Genomic DNA, 14315 nt, shown 5'->3' on the forward strand with positions numbered 1-14315 from the left:
ACACGTGTTATGTGCTAAATAAAACCGTTCAGCACAAAAAAAGCTGATCTTCATAATCAAACTCGCTTTTATGATGTAATTGTACTGATTATTTTTCACTTAATTTTTTTTAGCTAAACTAAATAAATCACAAATGTGTATAATAAAAAAAAGATTAATTTTCAGCAGATGTCCTCTTCAACAAAATGTTAAGAAGTGCATTTTAAAATGATGTATGATGTTTATCTTGCTAAGGAATTTCTGAGATTAAGATTGAATGTGGATTGTAACATGAGTCAATTCTGTAATCATGATTTGGTTCATTCATTTTGGACTGAAGTATGTAATTGGATCAAATAAAGAGCATCTATTCTTCCATCGGTGAAAATTGGAGTAAATGTGGAGGACAGAAGTGTAGACTTTGTTGTAAATTGTTTACTTCTCGTTTTAAAATACTTTATTCACAAATGTAAAACAGCACCCCGGTTTAATGTCTTTAAGCAAGCAAGCGATGTTTATTTCTGTAGCACCTTTCAAGAGCAAGTGTCACAAAGTGCTTGCATCAAAATTGTAAAAAAGAAATAAAAATTAAAAGAACAGATTAGACAAAAGCAAGTTTGGACGAGAGAGTTTTCAGATGCTTTTTAAAAAATATGAGAAGTGATGAGGCCAAGAAATTATTTGATTTGTGATTATGTACATTGTTTGGTTGTATGAACGTTTTATTTTATTTTGATTAATTTCTTGCAATGCATTATGTTCTAGACCTGTAGTTTCTCTTCCCTCTTTGAAAATATGTAATGTTGACCTTTTAGACAGTAAGGGTAATAACAAACTCATTTACAAAGAACTTAAACGTATTATCACTGCTGATTATCAGTGTTATTTTCTGGGAGACGTTGAAACCTCAGTAAAGGACAAAGCTTTTACCCGTTATATGGCAAACCCAGTTGCTCCAAAGGTCAGGGAGACTCATTACAAAATGATGTTTAGGATTTACCCAGTTAGTGACTTTATACAAAAACGATTTCATTTCGAGGTGGATCCTTGTGGTTTCTGTTCTTCATTTCCTGAAACACTTGATCACCTTTTCTTTTACTGTGAGGCTTCTTCTAAATTTTGGTTCGATGTACACAGCTGGTAGTCAGTAAAAATGGAGACAATTCCTCCTATAACCCAACAAGATGTCCTCTTTTTTAAGTGTGATTTAAATCCATCCTTCTCTGATGTTGTCAATTTGGTTTTGTTGATGGGTAAATATCATATCCATACTTGTAAACGGAAAAAAAGTAAACCCTCCTTCAATATAGTTTTATTTGAGTTTGCTCAAATGTTTCAGAGCTTCAAATGCTTCAAAAAACATCATAGAAAATCTGAAAAGTTATGCTTCGCTTTGTCAAATTATTTATTACTTTAGTATATTTTTTCTTTATAATGTCTCGACTACATCTTTGTTTTCATCCTTGCTCCTTGTGTTGTTTATTTATATTTATATATATATATATATTTTTTTTTCTTCTTTAATGTAAACTCTGTGATTGTCTCAATGGAAGTGTCTTGCATTGTTGGTTGTTCCCTGTTTTGTTATGTACATTAAGCAATAAAACAAAACAAAAAAACACACGGGGGCGACCCCCTACATGTACAATAAAACAGCCTTTTTCTAGATAGAAAAAAAAAAGCATTATGTTTCTCTGTTATAGTATGATTAATATGAATGTCTCCGTCTGAGAGGACTTAGTTGTACTTATGTTAGCCTGTATTGTTCTGCTAATGTTGAAATGCAAAATAAAACTAGCTAAAAAAAATTAAATTAAAAATTCAGCATTTGTAATCCCCATGTAAGATGAGGAGTTTGATATCTGGGGCCCTTTTCTTCACCACTGTGTTAGAGGAAAATACAAATATATTGTGCGGATGCAATGTTAAATTACACTGAATAATGTTGTTGTTGTTGTTACATTTTCGTGAATGTCGCTTTAAAATCATGCGATAAGTCTGACAGTTATTTTAAGGATGTTTTTATTTAATTAATTTTTTTATTAACAAGATCAGAATACATGTATATGACAAACACTATACTGATATAAACATTATACACGAAATAAACAATTTCACAGTAGAGGGGCTGTATCCAAATACACATTTCTATAAAAATATTAAAGCGTTTACAAACTTTCTCCGTTTTAATTGCTTTTTGTTTCATAAAAAATCGTATAGTATCAATACAACGCTCCATTTCCTTCCTAAAAGAAAAAAAACAAGTTTTTTTTTTTTGCATGAGAACTTACGTTTATGAATATGAAATTTTGCATGTACAAAAAAAAAAAAGATTGATCATGTAAACGTGACTGTGCTTTTCTCCAAAGGATGTTCTTTTGTTCAAATAAACATTTTTATACTTTTCATCATCAGATGATTAGCAGACGCGTGAAAGTGGGCGGAGCCTGGCGATATTTCGCCACTCACTATTGAACTCTGGGAAGTGTAGTTCACGTCGTCGCTGTGTGTTCCATTTGTCCCAGTGACGGCATAACAAGGGAGTCGCATTCAAAACCTACAAGTCCCATGTGTCTCACGCTAATTTGCGTGCGGCTCTGCCAAACGAGGCTAAACTTGAAGCAATAGAAAACGGACGGATGTTGCCAGCTCCGCGGTTTTAACACCGTCGTTTTTTTATGTTCGCGGGTTGAAACGACCCCAATAACGTGATATTTAGACACTGGAATGCGAAGTTTACCAGGGGAACCCCGCCAAAAACCGTGTAGCTATTTTACCCGCCCCCGAAACGCGCTTAGGCTAGTTTTGAGTCTCAACTGGACGGGTTTTGTTGTGAAAACCTGGCAACCCTGGTTTGTGTATCCTTCAGTCGGTCTCAGAAGCGGAGCGAGGATTACCACAGAAAGCGAGTGCGGAGCGATTTTGTCGGATTCCGACGCCTTTCCTACATTTTCGGACGACGTTTCCGTCGATGGTTTCCAATGGATTACTAATTTAACCGCAGGGACATCGCGATCTGCCGGATATATCAGGTAGGACGTTCATGTTGGCCAGATAAAGTCAGATAATGGAGACGGAGACGCCGCGTCGAGCTCCTAAATGAGCACTTGTTAACATTATTCGCGCGAATCGCCGTTCTGACCGCGATCTAAGGTTTCTCGCTCACCTTGTTTTCGACGTAAATAGTGCGTCTAAAGCAGCGGGGGACTTTTTGTTCGCCTTCATTAGCGTATGCAGCAGATTGGCCAACTTCGGGCTTCAGCTGATGTTGTGCTGGAATTCGCGAAAAGACCCGGACACTTTCTGCTCGCTGCTGGGCGCCTCACGCAAGGCTTTGAGATGTTTCGACTACAAGCGTTGAAATCTCATCCCTAGTTGGCAGCGAAGACAGTTGCGTTTGCGAAGATTAAAGGCGCCTGAACGCGACCGTTATTGTTTGAGGCGACATTGTCGTTAGCGCTAACACCGACGCATTTGTTTTTCATTCTCTCAAATAAGTCCGATTTCCCCGATCGGACCAAGTTGTACGAACCCTTTTAGGTTGACCTTGTTCGGATCGTTCATTGTGTCGAGCGTCAGCGTTTTGTCGCCGTCGGTGCTTAGTGATTTAACCGTCTAGTTCGCGTGCTTTTCTCCATCAAAATGTCTGGCTTTATTCGAAATCGCAATAACGCTATCGTCCCGCTTCGGCTTGCAGTAATAAAGAGCGGGGCGTCGGATTTCGTTCCTTTGTAACGTTACGTTCTGAGCGTCGCGATGTTAAGAATGTCGACGTCAAAGCGTCTGCGGTCGTGTGGCACAGAAATGGCGTCATAATGCTGTAGCGCAGGCGACGTTACGCAAACCCGCGCGCGCAGACTACATGTAGTTTATCAACGCCACGCTTAACTTCAACTCTAGTTGTTTTGCTCGACTGTAATGCTGACTCCTCAACTCCGTTCTGTGGAAGCGAAGAGCTCCCCGTTCGCGATCATTACATTTTAAACGCCTGAAACACTTGTAGCCTAAAGGTGCTGTAAGCCATTTTTTTTCTCTCCAAATACCACAAATAAAATGTCCCCATTACCTGACTGTTATCACTGAATAGGTGTCTTTACAAATCACAAATCTCTGTGACAGACAGCCACAGGCCCTGTAAACGGGGGAGTGGCCTGTCCTGGTTTTAGCCAATCAGAAACGCGCTCTGCCTGTCAATCATGTTGTGCTGACATCGCTGGCGCTCTGTGGAGGGCGGGGTTTCGGAAAGAGGGCGTGTGGTCAAAGGGATGGGGGTTGGTTTAATTCGGTGACTATTGGTGTGTTCAAGTCGTGTCGGATAGATCGTATTTACGAGTTGAACACACATGAACGCCACCACAAAGTCGTTATTACGAGTGGGAAGCTCGAAATTTTCTTTAAGCCCCGAGTTGGGGGCATGTCAATTAGAAACATGGCGAAATCGTCTGTAGTTGACGGTACATTTTTGTTTAAATTTATAGTTTTTATGAAGTTTTTATGCGATACAGATACGCAAAACACACCTGATGCGAATTCTTTGCTCTTCATTTTCTATAAGCAGCGTTAACAGACCCTGTTGTATTTTCTTGTAATTTATTTAAAAGAAGGTACACCGCCATCTTGTGCCGACTAAACTTACTTGAACGCACCTGACGTCGTAATTCCGACTTGTCAACTCGTGAGTAAGAACGTCCCAGGAGGACATGAACGCAGCATAAGTTAGCAAATAGTCACTTTTAAGCCTTAAAGGGGTGGTTGATTATGATTTCACTTTTTAAACTTTTAACGTTCAATGCAAAGATGCAAAGATATTTTATTTTAAAGAAATCACTGTTTAAGGACTACAAAAAAAGGCCGGTAGGGACTACAACGAGCTTCTTCCTGGGTTTGTGACATCACTAAACCCGATGTTTAAAGCCTTCGACACACTGCACGATTTTCGGCTGTCCCAGACGAAAGATTAGCATCGTGAAACAATTGTGGCAGTTTCTGTGATTGTGCCTCCTAAACGCTGGTCGTATGTCGTACAGTGAGAGGGGTTCAAAGACGGCCGTTGTCACGGTCTTGCGACCAAAGATAGCCTACGATCGTTTTCTGACAATGTCAGAAATTCAGCATGATCATCGCAATGTGAGTTTGCTGCTATGACCCACGTGTACTAAAAAATGTGACATAAAAATCAATCAAGCGACACAGTGCTTAAACATAAAACTGCTTACCTCAAGTGCTTATCCCTTCCTCTTTCACCGCTTAAAACACGCATAAAAACTGCAACTGCCAAAGTGTGTTTCATCATGCTCTTTTTGTTTACCACTAGCGCATGCTGATGACGTTTTATTCTTCTATAGTAACGTGTGTCGTAGCCTACGAATCAATAGGTGTCATCATCGTAGAGTCTGCATGCATGTCGTACCCAAGTTTATCAGATCCATGTCGCACGGTAGGGACTACAACGAGCTTCTTCCTGGGTTTGTGACATCACTAAACCCGATGTTTAAAGCCTTCGACACACTGCACGATTTTCGGCTGTCCCAGACGAAAGATTAGCATCGTGAAACAATTGTGGCAGTTTCTGTGATTGTGCCTCCTAAACGCTGGTCGTATGTCGTACAGTGAGAGGGGTTCAAAGACGGCCGTTGTCACGGTCTTGCGACCAAAGATAGCCTACGATCGTTTTCTGACAATGTCAGAAATTCAGCATGATCATCGCAATGTGAGTTTGCTGCTATGACCCACGTGTACTAACCAGCCAATAAAAATGCGACATGAAATCAATGCGACACTGCGCTAAAACATAATACTGCTTACCTCAAGCTCTTATTCCTTCCTTTTTCGTCACTTCCGCTTTTTTCAGCACACATAAAAACTACAACTGCCAAACTGGGATTCATCATGCTCTTTGTGTTTACCACTAGCGCATGCTGATGACGTTTTATTCTTCTATAGTAACGTGTGTCGTAGCCTACGAATCAATAGGTGTCATCATCGTAGAGTCTGCATGCATGTCGTACCCAAGTTTATCAGATCCATGTCGCACAGTGTGATTTGCAATGATCTTACAGGATTGCTAAAATCGTGCAATGTGTTGAAGGCTTAAGGTGCGTTCACGCCATACCGTGATTACGAGATACAAACTTGTAAAGAGCATTCACGTCCTTGTAGAACTCATAATTACAACTTGTGAACTGGGAGTTTTCTGAGAGCTACAACTTGTACCACCTGACCACCTCGGACTCATTTGGCGCCATGTTTACGCATTGATAGTGGGATAGTTCGGAGTTCAAGGATGTGAACAGCTCCAACTATAGAGCTGTGCAATTAATCGAAATACAGTTTTGATTTCGATTTCGGCCTCCAACGATTATGAAAATACAATAATCAAGATTAAACAATTATTGCACCCCATTCCACCCCCTTTCCAGCGGCGCACTTTTGCTCCTCCATAAAAGCCCAATTTCACGTGCGAATCAGTAAAATCTTGTAACATGACTTTCGCAAAATAGGACGTTAAAGTTTATTAGATTCATTCATGTTTTAAAAGCGTGAAAGAGCACTTGCGCTGTTCCTCAGGAGGATTTCTGGGCATGCGCTCAAAAACTGAACAGAACACCGACATGTAAAGTCAACTTTTAGCTGAAGGTGCACGTGCCTAAACGGTCAAATACATGCCAAAATGCGGCGCTTGGCGATTATTCACATAAACACTCGTCGGTTACGTAATAAGTGAACGTAAACAGTTGAGAATGAAAATATGTGCATAACAGTAAATTGGATCCGTGCGGCTCTTAAAGTGACAGCAGCCTAATATTCCTGCTGCCGACTGTGCTGTGCTGAAAATGTGTAAAATTTAACAATTTATTCACGGAGCCACATTGAAATCTCAATATCTCTTAAAATGAACCATATGGCCTTAAAAAAATAGGATGACAAAAGAAAAGTGTGTTAAGAACTAAAATCTAAAGGGATATTAAGATATATTAAAATAATTCTTGAGTTACAGGCATGTACGTTTTGTGAAGAAAAAAAAAACAGTGCTTTTCCCCATTTTTTGAACTGTCACCATTGGCAAATAATGCAATAAAGATTGCTGAAGTCAGCAGATTTTGCTAATGGACCTACCAATCTCTGTGTAAAAATAACATGATGCTGTCATCTTTCTAAAGTCATTTTTACCCCCTGTAATTTGGTTTCAAATTTCAGTTGAAAAGTGAATAAAAAAACAAAATCGTGGATTAGTAAATATACATCCATGACATGAGCCAGGGAAGTTTCTGAAATTTGGTTGATTTGACAAGGAATTACCAAAATGTAAATCGTATAAAATGTATTACTATCATTGCTACGATTGTTACAGTATTATAATTATGATTGATCAAGTTTTGTAACTAATTTGAAAATATTATGCCGCACAGTAGACTTGTAAGTTCCTTGTTGGTCTTTATTGTCTGAAGATGTAAATGTTAATCTAATCATGTATTAGATCTTGAGGCTGAATAAAAGTGTGTTATAAACTGCTCACGTACAGCTTTAATGGTTTCATCCAGCAGCGTTACGTATATCTCAAGCTGCAGATGTCTCTCTAGCACACTCTCTAGCTGCAAACAGCCGGGTACATTAGTAATTAGTTATTTTTTTAAATCTTTTATCCAACTAGTATACAGTATTCTTATTACAGTGACCTGATGTTAAGAGTAAATGCACAAACTAACAAGCTTTTCAACCATTTGATTATCAACCCAGATCTTCAGCCAGTATGCTTGTTATTTAAAATATTTTGAGTTACAAATCTGAACCATTTCTATTTGGGGCACAGTTTGGGGGAATTGTTGGGCACATGTGTTTCTGTGTAGATCTAAAGTGATTCACATTTCCTAGTATCAAAAAGCCCAGTATGATGGATAAATATCATTTACTTTCTAACAACTCAACTGGTTACATATGAGATTTCTACGACTGTCCTACTTAATGTCAGATCAAACATCTCGGCAAAGCAGTCTTTTCACTCATCTGTTCAGCATTTTGCTCTGGTTTTCATTGTAAATATGTTTTCATGTCTTTCAGCTGAAGATCTGAAACGGAGTTCACTCGAGAGGATCACCGTCACCGTGGACGGAGATGAAGGTAATGGTCTTGAACTTTAGAGCCGCTGTATAGAGATGATATGGAGTAGGTAGAGCCCTATGATTTCCGTGATGCGGAAAACGCGGACAGAATCGTGGAATACAGTCATAAAAATGGAATTGACGGTTTAACACGGAATTTCACGGAATTTGTCAAAGTTTGGATAAATTAGTCAAAAGTAGGTCATTACACTTAAATCGCGATATGGACTAGTATCTGTAAATATTAAGCTGCAAAAAGACTTTAAATATGAATCCTAAATGTTCTGCATGTGTTAATGAATGGAGCTTAAGCGCGGTTTCGTTTACTACACGTACTGAAGCGCGCACGACGCTCGCGGTGAATAGGACACAAATACATGAACAACCTCTCCAGATCTGCTCTGAGAGTCACTTCCTGAGCATTTTACCATTTCATTTGAGTAAAACTATTGTCATATCATATACACACAGAAGCGTCAAGGTATTCACAGCAACCCGTCAAAATAAAAGTTTGGTTTAACTGGAATAAATTATGTCAGAAAGATATCATTGTGCAGTAGAATGTACGTAATACTACTACTACTACTACTACTACTAATAAATTATTAAAACATACTTTTTTATGGAATAATCACACAATATTTCTCCCATGTTTTAATTTTAATAGCAAACCCCCTTTGTTTGCCAAAAATAAAGTTTGTTTTCATTTGATTAAAAGATAAAATAAATTACTGTTTTATGTCTTCATTTGATAACCAGGAAAATTTAAATACACAACACAGAATTAAAAAAAAAATTCATAGGGCTATTGTAAAAATTAATTTTAATAAATTAAGTAATTTTGCATTCAAATAATTAGACATGCTTAAACACAGGATTTGGTAACAATAAAACGGAATGTGAGAAAAACAAAATATTTCATTGGTCCCTAAAAATTTTATTTCTTGTTAAACTTTTTATAGATTGATGTTAAAGGCACTATGTAATTTTTTTCTTGTGAGTGCACTTAATGTATATTATATTGACTAAACCAAGTTAAATAGCAAACATCTGTTCAGCGAAAGAGAATAATCCAGTGGCTAGTGAAACTCATATTGAAACTAAAGCATGCTTTGTGAGGGCAAGACTGATCTTTAAATTCACACTTGATGTTAACAGGCATTTCATGCACACGTGATCAGATTAAGTAAAGCATCTAGTCATTGCATGTATATGAAACATAAAGTGCATCCTACGGCATGTTAATACCAAGTGTAAATGCCGGGGCCTACTTGCGCAATATACCGAGCTCAGTCTGTAAATGGGAAGATGATAAAAATTCATAGAGGCGAAGTGGGCACTGAGTCACGCTCCATTAGCAAACTCCAACACTTTTTGCATCCACCCCTGTAACATATGGTCATGGCCAGCAGCAAGGTGGACAGCATGAAGATTATCACAGAGATCCATCATGCACTAGCGGTCAGGACGGTGGCGGCGCTCGGATTCTCTGTTATTTGAATGATCATAAGTGGTACAATGAGATTTACCCATCTGCTCCAACGGCTGTCTTTTGAGGACTAACCCGAGACTCTTGTTCATTAAGCTGCTCATTTGACTGTGAGGTTGTATTGCTCTTTTAGTGAGAGCATTGGGTATTTACTTACATTTTGGAACAGTCTCGCTTGCATAGATTCTCAAACACTTGATATCTCTGTACATTGCAGCAAAAGTTCAAATCGCTTCAATGCAAACCCTCTACATCTATATCAACAAATTAACAGCATCAACTCGTGTCTGTAGGCACTTGTAGTCATGTAGTAGATGTACAGTGTACTTTAAATAACTTTTTACACAAAGAATCTACAAACTCAACCTGATGTTCAGTCAAAGATTTGTCAGACTTGTTATCGGCATAAACTTTGGTCCACTTTGCTTCTTATTCTGGCCGTAAATCAATCACTTAAATGGTAAAGGTCTGTCTGATTGACATTTAAAGTGAACAGTTACACAATGTTTTGTCTTTGCATGTCATCATGGCTTTATATGAAATAGTTGATATCACAGTAATGAACCCAGTTGTGAAAAAAGTTGGTCCAAATTAGACTTTGTAATCTTCATTCAAATGCAATAAGTAAATAATTTCTCAGACATCACACCAAAAACTGAATATTTCAGGAAAAGGCATAATAATGCAGTTTTGCTCATGCATTTTTAATTTACTAGCTAGTAGTGTTGGGTGTAATGCATTACCAAGAATTACTTTTCCCTTTTTAAATTTATTTATTTATTTTTTTCTGTAATTTAATTACAATTTAGATGTAATTGCTTTATATATTGTATAGATTATAGAACAATTCTATATAAAACAATTGTGGATTTAAGATCTAATGTAAAATTTTTTGTTTTAATGTAACCTTCTCCCTTTAAATTTTTCTTGTTCATTAAGCTGCTCATTTGACTGTGAGGTTGTATTGCTCTTTTAGTGAGAGCATTGGGTATTTACTTACATTTTGGAACAGTCTCGCTTGCATAGATTCTCAAACACTTGATATCTCTGTACATTGCAGCAAAAGTTCAAATCGCTTCAATGCAAACCCTCTACATCTATATCAACAAATTAACAGCATCAACTCGTGTCTGTAGGCACTTGTAGTCATGTAGTAGATGTACAGTGTACTTTAAATAACTTTTTACACAAAGAATCTACAAACTCAACCTGATGTTCAGTCAAAGATTTGTCAGACTTGTTATCGGCATAAACTTTGGTCCACTTTGCTTCTTATTCTGGCCATAAATCAATCACTTAAATGGTAAAGGTCTGTCTGATTGACATTTAAAGTGAACAGTTACACAATGTTTTGTCTTTGCATGTCATCATGGCTTTATATGAAATAGTTGATATCACAGTAATGAACCCAGTTGTGAAAAAAAGTTGGTCCAAATTAGACTTTGTAATCTTCATTCAAATGCAATAAGTAAATAATTTCTCAGACATCACACCAAAAACTGAATATTTCAGGAAAAGGCATAATAATGCAGTTTTGCTCTTGCATTTTTAATTTACTAGCTAGTAGTGTTGGGTGTAATGCATTACCAAGAATTACTTTTCCCTTTTTAAATTTATTTATTTATTTTATTCTGTAATTTAATTACAATTTAGATGTAATTGCTTTATATATTGTATAGATTATAGAACAATTCTATATAAAACAATTGTGGATTTAAGATCTAATGTAAAAATTTTTGTTTTAATGTAACCTTCTCCCTTTAAATTTAGTCAGTTAAAGAATAATTTTATATTATATTTATTTGAAAGAATTAACAGCTGATTCATGTCTACCTTTGTATTATTCAAATGTTCGAGGTTGATATGGGATTTAGAAAGCAATTGGGAATAAGTAATGCAATATTTGTTTGAGGAAGTACAGTAATCTAATTACACTGTTAAAGATGTATTTAGTAGCAAGGAATAGCTTTTTTTAGAGTACGTAGAGCTGCACAATAATGGTTAACTGATTATTTTACTAAAAAATAAGCTATAGTTCCGATCATTAATCTGCGTGTTCTCATTGGATTTATTACAGTTCGTCAGAGAAGGTTTGCTGGCAGATTTAATCGAAACAAATATGCAACTTGTTGAGCTTTTTGAGGCTTGTTAGCAATGCAATATAATGCACGTTAATTGAAAGTGGATAAATAAACAGTGGGCCAATATCGCTGACGATCGAGAGGAGCAAAAATCGCGTTTACGATTGAAATGCGATTAATCGGGCAGCCCTACTACTAAGCGTCTCAAACAGCATTTGAGCGTCTTTTAAAAGATGTGATGCCACTAACCTGACAAACTTTGGCAAATCCAGCGATTCGTTCTTCCTCAGTCGTTGAATCCGCCTCATATCTTGTCGTTTTCAGGCTGACTGTTGCATCCCTGCACTCCTGCAAGTGGCATAGCTGCCAGATTCAGTCTTCACTTGCCTTTTTTCTATGTAGTATGCAGCAGATAACAGACTGTTCAGAGCTCAATCAGATCTCTAGCCAGCTGAGTGAGCACGACCGGTTGTTGTAGTGTCTTGGCATATTACATCACATCCTTAGTCATTTGAGCGCTGTGAGGGAGACTGGCAGTGCCAGGGTGTGTGCTAATTTAAAGATGTTCATAAGAGACGCTTCCCACCGCCTGACACAATAATACGAGAAATGGCCAACAAGACTGGTGTTTAGGGCTGTGCGATTAATCGAAAGAGCTAGTAGTGTTGGGTGTAATGCATTACCAAGAATTACTTTTCCCTTTTTAAATTTATTTATTTATTTTATTCTGTAATTTAATTACAATTTAGATGTAATTGCTTTATATATTGTATAGATTATAGAACAATTCTATATAAAACAATTGTGGATTTAAGATCTAATGTAAAAATTTTTGTTTTAATGTAACCTTCTCCCTTTAAATTTAGTCAGTTAAAGAATAATTTTATATTATATTTATTTGAAAGAATTAACAGCTGATTCATGTCTACCTTTGTATTATTCAAATGTTCGAGGTTGATATGGGATTTAGAAAGCAATTGGGAATAAGTAATGCAATATTTGTTTGAGGAAGTACAGTAATCTAATTACACTGTTAAAGATGTATTTAGTAGCAAGGAATAGCTTTTTTAGAGTACGTAGAGCTGCACAATAATGGTTAACTGATTATTTACTAAAAAATTGACTGATATGTTCTCAGAATTGCGAGTTTATATATCGTAATTCTGACTTTTTTTCCTCCGAATTGCGACTTTATGTCTCGCAATTATGACTTTTTAAGTCGCAATTGCGAGTTTATGTCACGCAATTCAGAGAAAAAAAAGTCCGAATTGTGAGATAAAAAGTCGCAATTACCTCTTTTATTTTTTATTCAGTGGCGGAAACGGGCTTCCATACAGCCTTACTAACCAATAGAGTGAGCGCACCTCCGTTCTCCCCAATCAGCACTGCTCTAGCCAACTGCGTAAACGCCCACCATTAAAAAAAACAAACAAACAGAAAGTGGGAGAGATAGTGTGTGTGATTATGGCATCTACAGGGTCAGATCGATAGTTAAGCAAATTAATACTAAAGAAAAACTTGTATTATGAGATTACTTCGGCTTCGAAATGACAGACACCAAACAGAAAAGGTAACGTTAATTTGCAAGAGCTGTGTAACAACACATATCAAGAGCTCTGTTATCGGTTCTGCTTTTAGTACTGGAGAATAAAAGATATATTCTTAGGTGTATTTATTAGTACATGAACGTTATCTTGCACATTTTATCTCCCCAACAGATTCTAATTTGAAAGAAGTTTATAATGCATGTTCGCTATTCCCAATTCAGAAGACCGCACACACAGCCTGTGTCTGTGAATGCTTCTCTTACTCGCTCCTCTTTGCCGCGTCTCACGGAGGAGCTGTTTACACTTGCCACACACATGCAGCCTGTCTCGTAATGCTCGGTTACACTCGCGCGCGTCTCAGCACCGCAGATCTCCACGAGCGCATCTGGCAATCTGGACGAGGCTTGACGCACGCGCGCAACCTGTGTCAACTCGTGCCTGGCTCCGCGTTTAAAACAAGTGTCAATTCAGTCTTAACTGCTTTGCTAATGTCACCTGGATGAAATGAAACATTCAGCACATTTTCCACTTGGTCTTAAAATCCCAAATACTTAAAAATGAAAAAATCAGCCTATGTAATACTTCAATAATTGACTAAAGTAATACAGTTCTTTATTTACACAAAATAAACGAATATTTCCTGTGAAATTCAGTAATTAAGTAAATTCTGTAAAAGTAGTAATACCATTATAATATTCCCTGCTGAAAAAAACAATAGAACCCCTCCCAAAACACAATAGAAAATGTTATGGATTTAAGGGTTATAATGGGAATTATATTGGCTTTAATGTAAACTGTAATGGTGTCTACTGGTATCTGATGGATTCTGTTGGTGGGATGTAATCTGGCAGATGGGAAACAATAGAACAGTAATTCCTATTAGAATTTAATCCCTAATTTTTAGGAATGTAACGATTAACCACGAGCCGGTTGAAAATCGATTTAAATGTGACGATTCAAATCAGTTGAGATGCTAAACAAATCACGATTCAATTAGGCGTAGGAGTTTATATGAATGTATGTCTGAGGGGAACTTACTGTCTTTCGATGGTATTTTTTCTTTTCCTGTAACGGTGGTGGGCCCCCAGAAAACAATTTACAGTCAAGCTTTCGATCAATT

At 37.2% G+C, this 14315-nt stretch overlaps 1 protein-coding gene across 1 annotated transcript in view; it reads left to right on the forward strand.

Moving 5' to 3' along the window:
* Positions 1-2848: 2848 nt before the first annotated feature.
* LOC107569428 (AT-rich interactive domain-containing protein 4B-like) overlaps positions 2849-14315 on the forward strand; it is a gene marked incomplete at its 3' end in the record, with an annotated part of 56863 nt that continues 45396 nt past the window's right edge. Inside the window, exons 1-2 of the mRNA XM_016255528.1 lie at positions 2849-3011; positions 8038-8097. Coding sequence (XP_016111014.1) covers positions 8092-8097 — 6 coding nt within the window. The remainder of the gene's footprint in view (positions 3012-8037; positions 8098-14315) is intronic.

Source organism: Sinocyclocheilus grahami, unplaced genomic scaffold (genome assembly GCF_001515645.1).
Source record: "Sinocyclocheilus grahami isolate Dianchi unplaced genomic scaffold, SAMN03320097.WGS_v1.1 scaffold1344.1, whole genome shotgun sequence".
NCBI classification, from domain to species: domain Eukaryota; kingdom Metazoa; phylum Chordata; class Actinopteri; order Cypriniformes; family Cyprinidae; genus Sinocyclocheilus; species Sinocyclocheilus grahami.